At 36.2% G+C, this 21,064-nt stretch overlaps 1 protein-coding gene across 1 annotated transcript in view; it reads left to right on the forward strand.

The window, feature by feature from the left end:
• The window catches only part of LOC126823345 (lysophospholipase D GDPD1), a 30,314-nt gene extending 11,495 nt beyond the window's left edge, over positions 1-18,819 (forward strand). The window contains exons 2-9 of the mRNA XM_050552137.2: positions 471-513; positions 9,140-9,275; positions 10,150-10,195; positions 11,539-11,660; positions 12,349-12,438; positions 14,237-14,370; positions 15,280-15,394; positions 18,344-18,819. Coding sequence (XP_050408094.1) covers positions 471-513; positions 9,140-9,275; positions 10,150-10,195; positions 11,539-11,660; positions 12,349-12,438; positions 14,237-14,370; positions 15,280-15,394; positions 18,344-18,478 — 821 coding nt within the window. The 3' untranslated portion in view covers positions 18,479-18,819. The remainder of the gene's footprint in view (positions 1-470; positions 514-9,139; positions 9,276-10,149; positions 10,196-11,538; positions 11,661-12,348; positions 12,439-14,236; positions 14,371-15,279; positions 15,395-18,343) is intronic.
• Positions 18,820-21,064: the final 2,245 nt, after the last annotated feature.

Below are 21,064 nucleotides of genomic sequence, written 5' to 3' on the forward strand. Positions count from 1 at the left end.
CTACGCTACATGAAAATCTGACCAGTTGTAGTGAGGGGTCGCATCAGGGGTGACACAGAGTGGCTTTTGACCCTATGACATCAGACATTTGATTAACTAATCAGCGTTGATGTTTCTAGTGTGTTACCCCCAGTTCCGTGCACCACACACCAAAAACTCTCTGTAACATACCATTTCATTGGCTAACCCCTCACATCATCCAGAACGCGAATTATTACCAAGTCTTCCAGATCCTAGTGTAGTAAAGACAAGTAAAACAAAATTTTGAACTATAAAAAACGAAACGAAATAGGATCTGTGTTCTAATCAGATTGATTTTCAGTGTGGAATTTACAATGTACATGTATGGCTTAGCTGCTGGTGGGCATAATTATGGAACTCGACTACCCTCCCCCCCCCCCAAATCATCCCCTTCCACACCACCACCTCACCACTACCACACCCCTATCTATGTTCATTTTCTGTTATAGGTGCTGGAGAAAACTTAGAAAATACCATGACAGCATTCCGACAGTAAATATGATTTTTAATTTTTAATAAATGTTAGCATTAGGAATAACTAGACACAAATCAAATTTTAATTATTTCAGATAATTAATTGTCTGATTGTTATTCTTGAAATTGTGCACGTGAAATAACGTGGTTTCGATTCCTCGCTTGAAATAAAATTGAACCATATGTTAGTCCTGAAATTACCTATTTTTTTTCGAGTGGACGCTAAACTCCATTTATCCCTGTCTCTTTCTACTCTTGATAAGTTTTTAGTGCCTTGTATGTAAATGCTTCTATCACCAACAAAAGAATAAATATGTGACAACCCTTGTTGACTTACATGTAGCTGCTATGGTATGGAGTCCATACCGGTACGGATGGGCACTAGTCGGCACTCTTTCATTCTATGGTATTACGATGTCATGCAATTTTTTAGGAATATTATCGACATAAATTTGAATACCGTACAGGAATTAAATATAAAAAATTACGAGGTGCATCTAATTTTTTTATATTACGTATGAATTTGAATATCTTGTTGACACGTGATACTTAATTGTGGTTTGAAAACGCCTGCTTAAATAACGATAAGAGTTATGTCCCTTTATTTTCGGGAAGAAAATGTCCGACAACTAAAATTTTGAAATCCCATCACTGGTATGGACGTACATGTATGTTGCGTAGCCTGACAAGGCAACCAATTATTATTATTATTATATTATCAATATATTTGCCATTCAGTTATTAAATATGAGGTACAAGATTTCACTGGTCGTTATCAAGCATACAAATTACTAATGAGGAAAAAATTGTGACAGTGTTATGTATAGGTATATTGAACAATTATACTGTTGCATTACTGCACATACTTCAACTTAAATTTGTGATTTATATGCTTGATAACATCCAGTGAAATCCTGTCGAAACGTGGTGTTTATATAATATAGTGATTGTTATCCATAGAACATGTGTTGTGTTAAATTTACTTAGTATTGTATATTTTTGTCCCCCGCCTTTCGAAGAAAGCAGGGGACTATTAAAATGGGTTCTTCCGTCTGTCTGTCTGTCTGTCTGTCTGTCCGTATGTCTGTCCGTCTGTCTGTCCGTCCGTCTGTCTGTCCGTCACACTTTTTGGGACACAATAACTCTCTTCCTAATTGAGCTAGAATGTTCAAACTTGGTGTATGTGTTTATTAGGTCAATGCCTTGATGGAGTTCGAAGATGAGCATTTTCCGCTTAGGGTAAGCAGAGATAAGCAATTTGATTGGTTGATGCTTTGGGACACGATAACTCTCTTCCTAATTGGGCTAGAATGTTCAAACTTGGTGTATGTGTTGATTAGGTCAATGCCTTGATGGAGTTCGAAGATGAGCATTTTCCGCTTAGGGTAAGCAGAGATAAGCAATTTGATTGGTTGATGCTTTGGGACACGATAACTTTTAATTGAGCTAGAATGTTCAAACTTGGTGTATGTGTTTATTAGGTCAATGCCTTGATGGAGTTCGAAGATGAGCATTTTCCGCTTAGGGTAAGCAGAGATAAGCAATTTGATTGGTTGATACTTTGGGGCATGATAACTCTCTTCCTAATTGAGCTAGAATGTTCAAACTTGGTGTATGTGTTGATTAGGTCAATGCCTTGATGGAGTTCGAAGATGAGCATTTTCCGCTTAGGGTAAGCAGAGATAAGCAATTTGATTGGTTGATGCTTTGGGACACGATAACTTTAGTTCTAATTAAGTGAGATTGATGAAACTTGGTGTATAGTTTCATTACAGTAATACCTTGACTAAGTTTGATAATGAGCATTTTCTGCTCAGGGTAAGCAGAGCGATACGCAATTTGATTGGTCGAGACTTTGGAAAACAATAACTCTCCTACTTTGATTGTCGAGACTTTGGAAAACAATAACTCTCCTACTTTGATTGTCCCCCGCCTTTCGAAGAAAGCAGGGAACTATTAAAATGGGTTCGTCCGTCTGTCTGTTTGTCTGTCTGTCCGTTCCGCTTATGGTAAGCAGAGATAAACAATTTGATTGGTTGATCTTCGAATTGAGTAAATGTTCATGCTTATTGTCCCCCGCCTTTCGAAGAAAGCAGGGAACTATTAAAATTTAATGACAGAAAGAAAACAGTGAACTTTGCACAACTTGCAGCAAGATGGAAAATAGACCCGTTGATACAACCAAACTCTAGATCTGTAGGCATAGAGCATGTTTTCCCCTTAATATGCTATAATTATTCCATCAAAAACATTGTATGCTTAGACTATAAGTAAAGATATACTGTTTGATTGTTCAATACTTTGTAAAAGATAATTTGTGATAAATTTATATGTGTCCTCTAATTATTTTCCTATTTCGGCGGGGGACATCAGCCTCACTGTTGGCTTGTTAGTTGTTCGGATAGGATAAAAACAAAGATTCTGTGTACACATAAGTGAACCCTTGGTGATTGGAATTTGATATAAAAGTAGGCTGCAGCTTCGCTATTCGTGCAAAATTTCCTTCATAGCACACTGCGTATGTCTGTCTTCATTAGCCTAGTCGGAACAAAACAGTTTAGTTTACGGAGCAATCTGGTTAAAACACAGATCCTATTTCGTTTTGTTTTTATAGTCTTTACTTCACTTGGATCTGGAAGAATTGTTATTGTTGTCATTGATGTGTTCTGAATCCTCCCACTGCAAAAGATCCCTACGCGCAAGCGAATTATTGAAATAAAATTAAACCATGTTAGTCCAGAAATGACCTAGTTTGTGTCGAGTGGCTGTTAAACCCCATTTCTCTCTCTCTCTCTCTGTAAGCTATTAGCCAATGAATAGATATCTGTTACGGCGAGCTTTAGGCGTGTTTTGCACGGAACTGTGGGTAATCCACAAGTAACATCAATGCTGATTGGTTAATCAAATGTCTAACGTCATAGGATCAAAAGCCGCTCGTATAACCTCTGATGTGACCTATCGCTACAACCGGTCAGATCTTCATGTAATGTAGGCCATCGAAAGTATAAAAAAACGAAATGAAATATAGATCTGTATTTTAATCAGATTGTTTTACGGAGCAAGGTTGATTTATTGATTGGTTTGTTGATTACTCAACACCTCTTGAGAAACCCAACACTCATTATCTGAACTAAACAGTTATAAACCCAACACTCATTATCTAATTTAGACAAAACAATTAAATACACAACAGTAGAAACCCAATGATTCTTAAAGTAGCTAAGTCTCTAACTCAATATCATCCAAAATCTTCAACATTGAAAACACAAATTATTTGTCAATTTATATCAACATTGATGCTGTGATCTTACCGGAAAAAGATGGGCTTCTGATATCCAATATTTAAGACAAAATAAACATTTTGCCATTGGTACACGAATCGTGTACCATAATGCGTTTCAGCCCCAGTTCTAGCAAGAGACTCGAGGAACGAGGCTAGACATATTGCACCAAACAAAACGGCATATGTAGACTGGAATAACCAGGCGCTAGAAATTTGCATTCGATTGAGACTGCAGGCTTATTTCGCGGAACATAACTGATTTGAAATTAGAGTAAAAACGGAAAGCATTGAATGTATATCAGTTTATATACATTCATATTACAGTATTATATGAGTTGCGACCCGCTTGTGTCAATTTCTAGGTCCCAAATCTTAGCGATTTAGCTCCTTTAATGGATTTGAACAGTTTTCCGTCAATGGTTTGAAACTAAACATTAAATGCCGAAACTGCTGCTAAAACAACACAACTAAATAATACATGTACCTGTTTCTCGAAATCTTAACTAAAGATAAAATCCAAATTTTAGTAGATACTTCAATTTTGATTGGTTAAGCACTAAAATCAATCTAATATTATCCAATCAAATTACTAAGATTTGGATTTTATCTTAGTAAAAATTTCGTGAAACAAGTCCCTAGGTTGTAGTGAGAGAGAGAGACAGAGAGACAGAGAGAGAGAGAGAGAGAGAAATGGGGTTTAACTCCACTCGACACAAACTAGGTCATTTGGGGACTAACATATAGTTTAATTTTATTTCAATAATTTGCTTGCGCGTCGGGGTCTTTAGCAGTGGGAGGAAACAGGAGGACCCAGAGAAAACCCACGAGGTTGGACAGGCGACCCTACTCCTTGACACGTACAACCAGGCCAGTTGACTCAATGACAGGCTTTATGATACAGTGCGCACGTGCTAACCATTCGGCCATCCAACCCCCCTGGGTTGTAGTGAGACTAGTGAGAGGTGATAACTTTTACTGAATGAACAACAATCCACCATGTACCACACTATTTTAAATGTTCTTTAAAAACAGGGGCCTAAGTGGGTAAGACGTTGGCTCGCTAGCCTGGTAGTCGGGTTTTGGATCCCCCACATTGGCCGAGAAAGTTCATCCAGATTTTCTGGCGTGGTTCCCCCTTGTCAGTGATGCAGGTCGGAGGGCCTGAGTGAGTGATGCAGGACAGAGTTCCTGACAAGGACAGCTGTCTAGTCATGAATCTAAAAGATCCCTTGACATTTGGAATTCAATATAAGAGTAAGCCTTAGTGCCGCTGTCCGGACAAAATTTCTCTCATAACACTGTATGGCGTATGTCCATCTTCATTAGCTCAGTTCAGAGCAGAACAGTAGGACTTTAAACCCCATTTTATTTCATTTCTTTAACAACATAATTTTTGAGAAAATGTTATTCAACATAATGCGCTTATCTCTAGTGAACAATTAATGTTTTTACATGTTTATAAACGTTATGTACTGCGGTTTGAGATTTTTTAATGTAAATTGCTATATGAAAAATTAATTATTATTATTAATCCGTCCGTTTCTAAAAATTTTAATTATACTTCAGGTTGCCTTTTACTTTAATATTTCAAACTTTTTCACATTTTCCATTCATTACAAATGAATCTGCACTAACGATCGATCGCCACTCAGTTAACTAAAATTGTGAATGAGAAGTTTTTGTTGTGACTTTCTTTGTGTTTGTGGAACTAAATAGAGACTCGTATAAAAGCCACTGCACAGTTATTAATTTTAAACCATTAGTTCTTTATATTGGTAAGTGTAAGTATTGATTTCAATGCTTAAAGATTTATTTTGTAATACAGGATGAAAAAAAAAATACAATACATGCTTTTATTTATCAAGGGAAAAATCAAAACCATAGATGAATAACAATACTGACATCTAATTTTAAAACCATTAAAGTGGCATTAGGGAGCTGATAAAATATAGACAATGAAAAGAGAGAGAGAGAAAAATGGGGTTTAACGTCCACTCGACACAAACTAGGTCATTTCGGGACTAACATATGGTTTAATTTTTTTATTTCAATAATTCGCTTGCGCATAGGGGTCTTTAGCAGTGGGAGGAAACAGGAGGACCCGGCAAAAACCCAAGAGATTGGACAGGCGACCCTACTCCTTGTCACGTACAACCAGGGATTCGAAACCACGCCAGTTGACGACAATGAAAAGAGACTATGCCTCGATTGTCATTACTACCATTATTACACTGTAACCCAGGTATCATTTAATCTTGTGAACCTAGCACTAATTTCTTTCACATTTGTTTAATATCAAAAATTTGTTTAAAAATTGGTAAACATCGTTTAAAATCATCTAATTTGTACTTGTGTCCAGTTTAAAGCTGACTGATTAATTTTGATACAAGTATTTAATTTCCTGACCACTGTTCAAAAATTAATTATTATACATCATTAATCAATTGGGTTGTTTATTTTTTAACAGTGATTTAGAAATTAAACACTCATTATCAAAATTGAATGGTCAGCCTTAAACTGGACAGAAGTACAAATTAAACGATTTATGGTGATTTTAAACAGTTTTTACAAATTTTTAAACAAATAAAGATTGGATATTAAACGAATATGAAAGTGCTAGATACACAAGATTAAATGATACCTGGGTTACAGTGTTACCATGATAAAGTCTTGATTATCCATTTTTACGGTAAACATATCGACATTATCAAAGATTAAATAAAGAGCTGACACTTCTCACTATAATAGTTAAAAAATAGACAATGAAAAGAGAATATGCTGATAATTTCAATCAAATTGCTCCACTCTGAGCCTAGATAACGGTGATAGAATTATAGTCTAGCCTTGATTGTGATTACTAATCAACTCTCGATGCCATCGGATGGTTGTTTTATTAGTAGGTTTAAATATGTTTTTTGTTCGATGCACTTACATGTACTGTAAAAATGGATAATCAAGACTTTGTTTATTATTGTAACAACAGTAGTAATGACGATCGAGGCTAGTCTAAAATTGAATCACTAATATCTAGGTTCACAGTAAAGCAATTTGACTGAAATTTAAGCATATTCTCTTTTCATTATCTATTTTTGAACTATTAACGCGAGAAGTGTCAGCTCTTTATCTAATCTTACCTAATGTCCCTTTAACACTATTATTTATTAGTTAGAAGCAAATTCAATTAAAATATAAAACGAACTTGAACCTATTGTAGGATGATTTTAAAATAACACAAGGTACAATTTTATGGATACACAATTACTGAGTTTAATAACTAAGCGACATTTCGACAATTACTAAATGCCAATCTAAGAAGATTTTAAAATAGAAGCTGAATATTATAGTATTGTCAATCTCTGACATCAGTACTTTATTATAAACTAGTGTTTTATTAAAACCTATATATATAGTATAGTAATTGTATTTGGTAAAAAACCAATTATAACTATTAAAGGAGCTAAATCTCTAACTGGATATTGTAGAGTATTTGTATTTAGTAATAAAACAATTATAACTATTAAAGGGGCTAAATCTCTTAACTGGATATTGTCGGAATGTTCAGAATTAAAAACACGAAATAGAATTCAATATTGGTCCATTTCAATTAATATTGATGCTGTTATCATGCCGTGAAAATATGAGATCCTAATATCCAATATTTAAGACACAATGAACATTTTAAAATCAGTACAATTGTCGTGTACCTTATGGTTACGAGTACCATTTATAATGAACAAAGACAAACATTAATAATGACTGATTCACAAACAACAAAATTATAGTTTAAAAAATGGGTAGAATGGACTAAGCAGACGTAAACAACTGTCGTTGTATGGGGGGTTGGATGGCTGAATGGTTAGCACGTGCGCACTGTACCATAAAGTCCGTCATTGAGTCAACTGGCGTGGTTTCGAATCCCCGGTTGTATGTGGCAAGGAGTAGGGTTGCCTGTCCAACCTCGTGGGTTTTCTCCGGGTCCTCCGGTTTCCTCCCACTGCTAAAGACCCCTACACGCAAGTGAATTATTGAAATAAAATTAAACAATGTGTTAGTCCCGAAGTGACGTACATGTAGTTTGTGTTGAGTGGACGTAAAGCCCCATTTCTCTCTCTCTCTCTGTCGTTTTATTTGGACTGTTCGCGTATTTCACCGAACATAATTGATTAGAAATTACAATATTCTTTTTTAAAAATGAATATGAATATGAATCACTTTATATACATTACTATTAAATTAATATATGCTTTTAGAGTCTAAAATTTAGACCCAATTTCATCTATTTTAAGGTTTAAAAGTTTAGAGCCATTCACCCTTTAAAGGAGCTAAATCGCTAATATTTTGGACCTAGAAATTGGCACAAATGAGTCGCAACACATATAATAATGTAATATGGATTTATATAAACTGTTTTACATTCAATCGTGTCCGTTTTACTGTGAATTGTCATCAGTTATGTTCGGCGAAATACGCCAGAAGTCTCAACCGCAAGTCAGTTTCTAGCGTCTGGTTATTCCAGTCAACACCGATATTATTTATTGCGCATGCTCTCCAAATAAGAATATGATATCACCGTTTGACATGACTTGTGGAATATGTCTAGCCTCATTCTTTGAGCACCTTGTTACAAATTGCGCTGAAACGCATTATGGTACACGATGGTACACGATTCGTGTACCAATGGTAAAATGTTTATTTTGTCTTAAATATTGGATATCAGAAGCCCATCTTTTCCAGGTAAGATCACAACACCAATGCTGATTTAAATTGCAAAAAAAATGGTGTTTTCAATGTCGAAGATTTTGGATGATATTGAGTTACGGACTTAGCTGCTTTAAAGCCACATATCATCAGGGGGTTGGGTGGTCTAATGTCTGTCATTGAGATGCGATTCCCTAGCTCGTACCTGAAATGAATAGGGTCGCGTGTCTAAAATTATGGGTTTTCTCCAGGTCCACTGGTTTCCATCCCACTGCTAAAGACCCCTATGCACAAGCGAATTATTGAAATCAAATTGAACCAGATGTTAGGCTCGAAATTAACTAGTTTGTGTCCAGTTTACTTTAAACCCTCCCTCTCTCTCTCTCTCTCTCTCTCTCTCTCTCACACATATCTCACTTGGGGGATTACAATTAAATCCCTTACAATATTGTTAGTGGCTTGTGAACTCATCCAAACGACTATCCTCTGATTCTTTCCACACCACTAACAAGGAAATCACGCCTGAAAATCACAATATGGGTACACAACTGATTCAAACTCATGACCATCCTTTCCAGAATTCTACAATTAAACTGTTAATTTCCTGGGAGATTGACTGAGGTGTTGAATGTTTTTATTCATGTGGTTTGTTTGCTTTTACAGTGCTGCTCGGCTTGGTACACAGATGTTAGAAATCGACTGTCATATTACTAGAGATGGTCAGGTAGTGGTTGCCCATGACAACAACCTCGAGAGATCATGTGGACAGACGATTAAAATAACAGAAACAGATTCTTGTGTAAGTATAGAAATATATATTATACCAATCTCATTAAAATACAGATATATATTTCGTTTTGTTTTTTATACTTTCGATGGCCTCTACTATGAAGATCTGACCGGTTGTAGTGGGAGGTTGTGTCAGAGGTCATACACGCGGCTTTTGACCCTATGATAACAGATATTCATTTAACCAATCGGCATTGATGTTTTTAGTGGGTTACCCACAGTTCTGTGCACCTTATGCCAAAAACTGGCTGTAACAGACCATTTCATTGGCTAATCTCTTGCATCATCCAGAACGTGGGTTATATAACAACTCTTCCAGATCCTGGTGTAGTAAAACGAAATTTTTAACTATAAAAAAAACGAAAAGAAATAGGATCAGTGTTTTAATCAGATTGATATTATACAGGCCTAATGAACTAGTACCGGTACGTCATATTTTGTGCTGAACATGTGGTCAACTGATTAAAAAAAACAAATCTGTGCTTGACCAAATGACAAACAGAACATGTTGGTGTTGGCCGAGAAAGTTCATCGAAGATTTTCTGACGTAGTTTCACCCTTGTCAGTGGTGCAGGACAAAGGGCCTGACAAGGATAGTTGTCTAGTCGTTTGGATGGTATAAATAAATGAGGTCCTGTGTGCATTGGATTGCACGTAAAAGATCCCCTGGCAGTTGGAATTTGATATAAGAGTAGGCTGTAGCACCACTGTCTGGGCAAACTTTCCCTCATAGCACACTGTATGGCGTAAGCCTGTCTTCATTAGCGTATGCCCTTCTTCATTAGCCCAATCGGAGCAGAACAGTAGGACATTAAAACCCATTTTATTTCATTTTTTTAAATTTTATTTCATGTTATAATGTTTGTTTTATGATTTATCAACAGGATTTACCCAAGATGAAAGGTAGAATGAAAGTTGATTTTGAACCAAGTAAGTACCCTTAACTCTTAACAAGAAACTTGGCGAGGTTGGATGGCCGAATGGTTAGCATGTGCGCGTTGTATCATAACGTCTGTCATTGAGTCAACTGGCGTGGTTTCGATTCCCCAGTTGCACGTGACAAGGAGTAGGGTCCTCTGTCCAACCTCGTCTGTACAGGTCCTCCAGTTTCCTCCCATTGCTAAAGACCCCTACTTGCAGCAAATTATTGAAATAAGACGAGAATAGACCTACCATGTTGAAACGTTAGATGTTAATAAATCAGTAATTGTTATTCCATAAGTTTTAGTGTGTACAGGAATCAGGACCAATCTCAATTATATTTTGGAGGATAAAACTACTTGATTGCGTTAAAAGCCCTTTAGGCCAAGCAACTAACTCAATATATGTGATACGTTTTCAAACAACTTAAACCCGTTGGAAATGGAGACAGGTGTCCCAAGCTGTATTATTGGGTGTCTGGATAAAACCAGACTTTTATTTTATAAAACGTGTGGGTGAAATTTACCTTTCATTATCAAGAACAGCATGTGGGTCATGCACATTATAGATCTCTAAAGGAACGGCATTAGATAAGCGGTTTTGACGTTCACATCCAAACGACTCAATATTTTGAGCTGAAATTTTGAGACATGGTAAATACACCCTTCCTCTATATTTTGGCGCTTGATTATCAAACGTACACAGACTTTTATTTCTGAGACTCTGTTAAAATCGGGATGGTCCCTTTAAAACATAACAATCATTATCTTTGTTCTGATTTAAAATTCCAATATGTCAAAATAACATCTATTCAATGACCTTCTTTTAATTAGTCATTAATTAAGATCCGTCAGAAACGTGGATGTCTTTCCTTCACCTATTTCTCATGGTCCTCCAACACATGTAGGCTAATTAATTGTTTTATTTTATATTTTAAATTAGAGGCTGTCAATGAATGGAGATAATGACCTTCTTTTAATTCATCATTAATTAAAATCTGTAAGAAAAGCAGATGTCTGTTCATCACATATTTCTCATGGTCTTGACACATGTAGGCTAATTATGTAATATAATTCATAAATACTCTCCATCTAGATCACTCCATTCTGGTTCCCAGTGTTTATTAACTGTTCCATAGTATAATCTGAAAACCTTTGGCTGCAGATCCATGGAACTGTCTTCCACTACATTTATGGACTGCTCCATCTCTAAATATCTTCAAACAAAAACTCAAAACTTTCTTGTTTCAGTGTTCATATTTATAACTGTTTCCTGTAAACTTACTGTTTGGAGTCTAGGCTTGATATAGTACCCTTATTTATTATTATTATTATTGTTTGTCATATTTTCAGATTTTGTATTAGAGGCGGGTGAGGATCGATCTCTACCATTATTAAAACATGTATTCGATGAATTCCCAGATTTACCTATAAATATAGATATAAAAATAGATAATAACGAACTTATAGCTAAGGTAAGTTTACAGAGATTTTCGATGTCAGACATCTGCTTCAATTAATTATATGAAGTTCTGTAGCCTGAAACACGTCCTGGAGTAAAAACACTATACCATCACATAAGGGGGACGATTTTCTTCGATAATGGCAAAAACACAGAAATCGCATAATCTGACCTTTGGAACAGTACTCACAATCTAAAACTAAATATTGCAGAAAAAAACATTTTTTTCAAAAACCGATGAATGTGATCATAAAATACAGTTATTTTTTGGTAAATCCCCCCAAAACGTTGAATTTGGTTTCTTGTTAAGTAAATTATTTCATTTTTCACCGTCCAATACAGGAATTATGTTAACTGTAAGAGGAAATTCCCTTATGACGACTTCCTTTAAATCAATCTATAGTTGTACGCGGAACACTGCACCACAAACCATGGCGTATTCTACTAAAAATCTTGAAATGTACATATTTTATTAATTAAGAGAGAGAGGGGGAGGGGGGAGAGAGAGAGAGAGAGTAAACGACCCTACTCTTGTCACTACAACCGGGGAATCGAAACCACGCTAGTTGACTCAATGACATACCTAATGATACAACATGCATGCGCTAACCAATCAGCCACCCAAACCCCCTAGTTGTATTATTGGTGTCTGATCTAGTCAAATTGTATAATAAAGAAGATATTTTGTTGTTGTGTTTTAGGTGTCTGATCTAGTCAAACTATATAATAGAGAAGATATTACAGCATGGGGTAATAGAAGTGATACAATCTGTAAAAAAATCTATAAAGAGGTAAGTGATTAAAATTACCACAACATCATGTTATTATACTCCCTGCAGTGTTTCATTTAATTAGACCTAATCCAACTCGACACTGCCGTAATGAAAGCAAATTTCTGTTCCAAATTATGACTGGTCAATAGTCCGATTAACAACCATTACTTCAGGAATATGTCATGCTATATTCGTAGACATTTTTTTTTATTTCATTTATATTTCATGGTCATTTGATAATGGGTTGTGGAATCTGAGACTTTGTGATTAAACAACCATGCATTCTCCATCTGCTGTTCATAGAGTTTTACTATACCACTGTTGTCTATCAGTTATAGAATCCTAATACAGTAGAATCTGCATTAAGCAGCCACCCAAGGGAATTTTCACAACTGACCGCTTAACGGGAGTGGCCTCTTAATAAAATCTCGTTGCTTTTTGTGCTGACATAAATTAAATATTACGCTTGGATGCATTGGAAGCGGTAAATTTGTCTGTCGCTGAATCTTGCGCCGAACGAAAATTCTGTACTCAAATCTCGGACATAACTTAACGGGAGTGGCCTCTTAATAAAATCTTGGTGCTTTTTGTGCCGACATAAATTAAATATTACGCTTGAATGCATTGGAAGCGGTAAATTTGACCGTCGCTGAATCTTGCGCCAAACGAAAATTCTTTACTCAAATCTCGGACATAACTTCTGTAAACTTGTCATTTTGTACCAACCTTCGATACTACTGTGATGCATTCGATAATATTTATCCATTTTTGTGAAGAAAATCGATGAATTCATTTTATTTTATCAAAAAAGCACATGAACAAACAAACATCGCTAATTTTATCACCTATTTACAGGGGGTGTAACTCTGTATCTAATATTATAGGAGGCGCTAAGAGAGATACTAGATGATCGTGACAAAACTCGGTACTTTTATTTTATTCAATCAGCATCAAATAATGTGTCGTTACGCGTGAAAACAATGATCAGGTTAGTCGTTTAATAAAACAAAAGATTAATTAACAGATAATCCCGGGTTGATTGTTATTTTTACAAATCTTTTTACCTGATCAGTGGGGGTCCAGTTAATTAACTACTACTCACGGGATTAGCGAGGGTGTTACAAAGAACGACAAAATGGTATCATTCAACAATGGCCGTTGAATTGGCGATGTTTTGTTGAATTTATTAGTAAAATAGTGACCGCTGGCCGCGTTAGAGGAGTGACCGTTGAATAAAGAGATGAAACAACAGAATTTCTACGGGGGGAATTTATCGTGACCGCTTACAAGGAGATGTCGCTGAATAGGAGTGGCTGCTCATACAGATTCTACTGTATATCACTGTTGTTTATCTGTTATAGAATCCTAATATACCACTGTTGTTTATCTGTTATAGAATCCTAATATACCACTGTTGTTTATCAGTTATAGAATCCTAATATACCACTGTTGTTTATCAATTATAGAATCCTAATATATCACTGTTGTTTATCTATTATAGAATCCTAATATATCACTGTTGTTTATCTATTATAGAATCCTAATATACCACTGTTGTTTATCTGTTATAGAATCCTAATATACCACTGTTGTTTATCTGTTATAGAATCCTAATATACCACTGTTGTATATCAGTTATAGAATCCTAATATACCACTGTTGTTTATCAATTATAGAATCCTAATATATCACTGTTGTTTATCTATTATAGAATCCTAATATACCACTGTTGTTTATCTGTTATAGAATTCTAATATACCACTGTTATTTATCTATTATAGAATCCTAATATACCACTGTTGTTTATCTGTTATAGAATCCTAATATACCACTGTTGTTCTCCATGAAAAGAGTGATTGTGCTGATACTTCTGTTCTATTCTGGACTTTTACCATTTGTACCATTAAAAGAATCTTTACTGGAAATCATTATGCCAAGTATAATATTAGAGTAAGTATAATGTCTATATATCTGGTCCAAGTATAATGTTTATATATATATAATAAATCTAGTCCAACTATAATATTAGAGTATGTATGATGACTGTATACTATATATATATAATAAACCTAGTCCAACTATAATATTAGAGTATGTATGATGTCTATATATCTAGTCCAACTATGATATTAGAGTATGTATGATGACTGTACACGATATAATAACATTCAATCTGATTAATACACAGATGGTTTCTCCTTGTCAGTGGTGCAGAACGGAGGGCCTGACAAGGACAGCTGTCTAGTTCTTCGGATGAGACGAAAAACCAAGGTCCTGTGTGCATATTAGAATGCATGTAAAAGATCCCCTGGCAGTTGGAATTCGATATAAGAGTAGGCGATGGTGCTGCTGCCCGGGCAAAATTTCCCTCATAGCACACTGTATGGCGTATGCCCGTCTTCATTAGCCCAGTATAAGAGCAGAACAGTAGGACGTTAAACCCCATTTCATTTCATTTCATTTAAAACACAGATCTGATTTCGTTTTGTTTTTTATAGTTCAAAATTTTGTTTTATTTGTCTTTACTACACTAGGATCTGGAAGAGTTGTTATATTACCCGCGTTCTGGATGGTCTGAGGGATTAGCCAATGAAACGGTCTGTTACAGCGAGTTTTTGGCGTGAGGTGCGCAGAACTTAGGGTAAACTACTAGAAAAGTCAACACTGATTGATTAATCAATGTCTGATGTCATAGGGTCAAAAGCCGCTTGTATGACCTCTGACACGACCTTCCACTATAACTGGTCAGATCTTCATGTAGTGTAGGCCATCGAAAGTATAAAAAACGAAATGAAATATAGATCTGTATTTAAATCGGATTGAATAACATCGAAACATTGATGATGTTATTTCTTACAGTGAGAATAAGTTTCCAATGAGTTTGAGTAGAAAACAGAGATTTTTGGTGAAATTCGTAGATATGTTGTTAATGAGACCAGCTCTGTTTAATCATCTGAACAGAAGAGGAATACAGGTAACATACTCCATCTATATTCACAGGGGCGCCGTTACAGCGCGAGGGACAGGGTACCAAAAGATAGAAAATTTTGAAATTTGTCAATTCCGAGACCACTGTTTAGGGCGCCTCTAGCATTCCAAATTCCAACATAAAACCCTTTAAAATGCATGATAATATTGAAAGAGACAAAAGCTGATAATGAGAGTCGGTCGAATCCCCGGTTGTACGTGACAAGGTGTAGGGTCGCCTGTCCAACCTCGTGGGTTTTCTCCGGGTCATCCAGTTTCCTCCCACTGCTAAAGACCCCTACGCGCAAGCGAATTATTGAAATAAAATTAAACCATATGTTAGTCCCGAAATGACCTAGTTTGTGTCGAGTGGACGTTAAACCCCATTTCTCTCTCTCTCTTTCGCGAGAGTCGGTTCGCGACCGACCAGAGAGCAATTACATATCTATCATTTAAAAAGGAATAGACTAGTATAAAGGTAGAAAACTTTCATCATTAGGGCATGGGTATACATGTATACCCCAGAAAAGGGCAGGGTACCATTTGTATACCCTGGTACCCTGGTTCAGGCACCTCTGTATATACAGTGGACTCTGTCAGTTCTGACATCATACAGGATCGATACAATATGTCAGATTAGACAGCATGTCGGAATACTCAATTGCCTCAATTATACTGGAAGTATTATTGTACCTTTGAATACCGAAGGGGGGGTGGATGGCTGAATGGTTAGCAAGTGCCCGCTGCGCTGTATCATACGGTCTGTCATTGAGTCAACTGGCGGGGTTTCGAATCCCCGGTTGTACGTGACAAGGAGTAGTGTCCCCTGTCCTACCTTGTGGGTTTTCTCTGGGTCCTCCGGTTTCCTCCCACTGCTAAAGACCCCTACGCGCAAGCGAATTATTGAAATAAAATTGAACCATGTGTTGGTCCCGAAATGACCTAGTTTGTGTCGAGTGGACGTTAAACCCCATTTCTCTCTCTCTCTCTCGAATACCGAAAGTTTTATTATAATGTACCCTCGAATACCAAGAACTTAAAATATGATAACGCTTTCTGTACATTACCCAGCGTCTTAACCACCTTGGCTCTGACATGCTAATGAAGTGTGCTATAGGGGACCTCTGATTTTTTGTACACCCGAATGACTTAACACAGTTTACTCCTCGGCCCTAGCACCGACACCACTGACAAGAGGAAACCAACACCGGCAAATCCCAAGAAACTTTCTTGGCCAGCTCCGGGCATGAAGCCGACAACTCCTAGTAAGTGACCAAGCGCCTTACTCACTGAGCCACTGCACCTCGTCAAATTTTAGAAGTACAGCAAAAAACATATTGACTGTGAATTCCTCAAATGAGAAGTGGTATTAGGTGTTCTAGGAGTGATTTCGTTGGTCAAGAAGTTCATCAGGATTTAGGGGGGTTGGATGGCCGAATGGTTAGCGTGCGCGCGCTGTATCATAAAGTCTGTCATTGAATTGACTGGCGTGGTTTCGAATCCCCGGTTGTACGTGACAAGGAGTAGGGTCGCCTGTCCAACCTCGTGGGTTTTCTCTGGGTCCTCCGGCTTCCTCCCACTGCTAAAGACCCCTACGCGCAAGCGAATTATTGAAATAAAATTAAACCATATGTTAGTCCCGAAATGACCTAGTTTGTGTCGAGTGGACGTTAAACCCCATTTCTCTCTTTCTCTCATCAGGATTTTCCGGCGGATTCCTCCTTGTCAGTGGTGCAGGACTGAGGGTCTGGCAACCAGGGCTGTCGGTAATTTTTCACAGATGATTAGCAGCACTGCTAATCAAAATGTTCAATTTTGCCAAATTTGATTAGCAAATTTAAAAATTGATTAGCAGTTTTTCAGTTTCAACATAATAAAACACCAAAATAACAAGACTATTTTAATTTTAATTTATAACAAATGATTAGATTTCATTCTTAAGATTTTTTTAGAATTTTAGCACTGCTACATGTAGCTGTGAACATTTCTGAGTTAGGCCTTATGTCTGAAGCCAATTCTTGGCAGTGGCTTCCGAAGTCCCACTCATTTTAATTCTTCGTTAGAAAACAATTTCGTCTGCTTTTTATCGTGTGTTACTATTTTTGTTCTATCGGACGCACACAGTATTTTACGAATAATCTTGATTAACTACACGCACAATATATAAACAATAATTTTTTACGGGAATTCTTACATTGATTTCTCATTTTACAATACGTTTACACGTATTTATTTTTTATATTTTATTTACAATACGTGGGGGATACACTGAATTTATTTTTTTTCAAATTGAATACTGATATAATTACTCGAAATTGACATGTCTCGCAACATGAGTGGTACTACTTGATTCCCGATTTCCGGTTTAACAGTCACAATAAATAGAATTATGTCCCTGTATTATATAGTACAATGATATATTATAATGAATTGAGTCTGGGTAGTTCGAGAAGAAAATGTCACACGGAGAATTCAGTTTTGTTTATAAAATTTATTTGATATTTTATACACGTTGAAAGTGTTGAGAAATGTGGATAAATCTTCGTGTCAGTATCCAAAATGACAGGCATATTAATGATACTGCGAATCAAAAACGTTAGATTTTAATTTTTGATTAGCAACGGACAAAATATGTATCGCAAATTGCGCTGCGATACTGGTTGTCGGCAACCCTGCTGGCAACGGACAGCATATAGTCGTACAGAAGAGATGAAAAACTGAGGTCCTGTGTACGCATTGGTGTACACGTTAAAGATCCCTTTGCAGTTTGAATTCAATATAAGAGTAGGCCATAGCGCAGCTCTCCTGGGAAAATTTCCCTCATAGCACACTGCAGTGTATAGCGTATGCCCATCTTCATTAGCCCAGTCAGAGCAGAACAGTAGGTTGTTTAACCCCATTTCATTTCTCGGATTGATAATATTGATTGATTGATATTGTTTTCTTATTTTAACAGACGTACATCTGGGTGCTGAATTCAGAAGAAGATTTTGAGAAGGCGTTTAAATGTAATTCTACGGGGGTCATGACAGATTTTCCTACAAAACTAAAAGCATATTTAGATAAACATCCAGAGTTCATGAATGTATGATAATCGTATTTTATTTTAATTATTTTAATTTAATGATGTGGATGTGTAACTCATATGTAACTCATATCAGAGGTCGTTTTTCTTTTCTTTTTTTTAAAAACCTTTTGACTCCACTAATTTTCCCCCTAAAGATACATTATGTAAGATTTAGATAAAGAACTGTCCGTTCTTGCTATAATAGTTCAAAAATAGATAGTAGATAATGAATAAATTGAAAATTTCATTTAAATTACTTTATTCTGGTCGAAGTTATGAGTATTTAGATAAAGAGCTGTCAGTTCTCACTCTAATAGTTCTAATAAGTCATTAAATAGCAATCGTATTTAAATCCGTTTAAATCTCTGTCTTGTCATGTGAATTAATGTCTAAATAATTTTTATAACATTAGAATCCAAAATAAAAACCTGTAATTTATCTCTTACATAATGTATCTTTAAGTAACGTGTAATTCCACATCATTGTGTCATGTGTTGATCTCAATTTGTTCCATGACCAGACAAGTATAGTACTTCGCCGACGCAAAAATATATTAATAAATAAAAAATATCTCTAATATTCAATAAATAAAAGAGATGTCATATTTAATATAATAACCACCCATCTGTCAGTGTTTATTTTAAAAATACAATTAAAGCTTATTCTCCCATACTTATATAAACATTATTTGCTTGTGTAACCCCTTTAGTATTGATGCATTTACATGTAAAAGAGTGATATTTTTAATGGAGAGGGATGAAACTTGGTGTATAGTTTCACTACCAGCTACTTCAAAACCTTGAGTTTGATCAGGAGCATTTTCTGTTTAGGCTAAGTTTAGAAGATCAGTTTGGATTGCTCGATACTTTTCAAAAAGATAAATGTGCAATTAATTGATATGTGTCATGTATTTTTTTTTGTGATTGCGGTTGTGGCCATCAGCCTCATTGTTGGCATGTTTAGATTTAGTTTCGTACTTAATTTTGGAACTGCCCGAAACTACTGCTTCCTGTAGTCATCGAACCAGTAAATATGGTTTAATACGAATCTGGTCGGTTTGAAGTAGGAAGCAGTAGTTTCAACTGTTCCAGGCACGAAGATGAAAATATATTAAGTCACATATATTTTATTATAAAACTAAACCATCAAGGTACTCTGAAATAAAATTGAATTTGTCATAAATGGTTTGAACACTGATGGATGATTAATATGTTGAATATGACAGCGGAACTAAAATTTTGTACTGAGCTGGATGATTATCTGGTCTATCTCCCACAGACGTGCGTTAATCTTGAATAGGTAATGTGTAGGGTGACTCAGTCGTGACGCCACGGTGATGCAGTTTAAGACATACGCAATATGTACGTCAGATGACGCAGTAATAGGTAGTGTGAAGGGTGACTCAGTCATGATGCCATGGTGATGCAGTGTAACACATACGCAACATGTACGTCAAATGACGCAATAATAGGTAGTGTGTAGGGTGACTCGGTCGTGATGCCACGGTGACACATACGCAGCATGTACGTTAGGTGATGCAACAATAGCATCACCCCTTCAGTTGCACCAAAAAACTTTGCATATCTGACTGCAGTTTTGCATGCATCACTTCTCGTAACACTGGATTACTCATAAAAATATTTATATATTTCTATAGTGTTTGTATTTTTGTCACCTTTGCGGTAACACAACTTTTAAAAAAAATGGCTAAGGTTTTGTGACACCCCTGCGGTATAGTTATGTCTCCCAACTACCAACACACGCCTTGGGCACATTGACCTACACAAGGTGGTGGAAGGTGTTACACAGAATGATGACGCACTTGTGGGAGTCAGACTTTAGGATTAATAATAGGTTTCTACGTTTGTGTGAATTAATGATATTCATTTATTATTTAATATTTCAAAATGTGTGTTTGTCTTGTCAACTTGAAATTGTATATAACCCTATAACTTCAGTTGTTCGATTAAAGATACATGTGCTTTCCCCCTTGTCAGTGATGCAGGACGGAGGGCCTGACAAGGACAGCTGTCTAGTCATTTGGATGGGACGAAAAACCGAGGTCCCGTGTACATATTGGCGTGCACGTTGGAATTCGATATAAGAGTAGGCCGTAGCGCCGCTGCCCGGGCAAAATTTCTCTCATGGCACACTGTATGGCGTATGCCCGTCTTCATTAGCCCAGTTTAGGAGCAGAACAGTAAGACCTTAAACCCCATTTCATTTAATTTCATTTAAAGATACATTATGTAAGATTTAGATATTTCATTCAAATTACTCTGTTGTGAGCAAAGTTATTAGCTGTTGAAGGTTTGACAAGACGTGCAATAATTTCAACCACCGTACTGTTTGTTCGAAGCTAAGTCTCGCTCCTCCATTTTTAGCTTAAATCAAAATATGACTGAACTGTTAAAAATTTCTACCCACAATAATAATTTGACGCAAAAGACCATTCGATTGGCTAATCCCTCATATCATTCAGAATACGGGTTGTTTAGCATTTATTCCAAATCCTTATGTAGTAAAGACACGTAAAACAAAATTTTGAACTATAAAAAATGAAACGCAATAGGATTTGTGTTATATAACAACTCTTCCAGATCCTAGTGT

This window comes from Patella vulgata, chromosome 6 (genome assembly GCF_932274485.2).
Source record: "Patella vulgata chromosome 6, xgPatVulg1.2, whole genome shotgun sequence".
Taxonomy (NCBI): Eukaryota; Metazoa; Mollusca; class Gastropoda; family Patellidae; genus Patella; species Patella vulgata.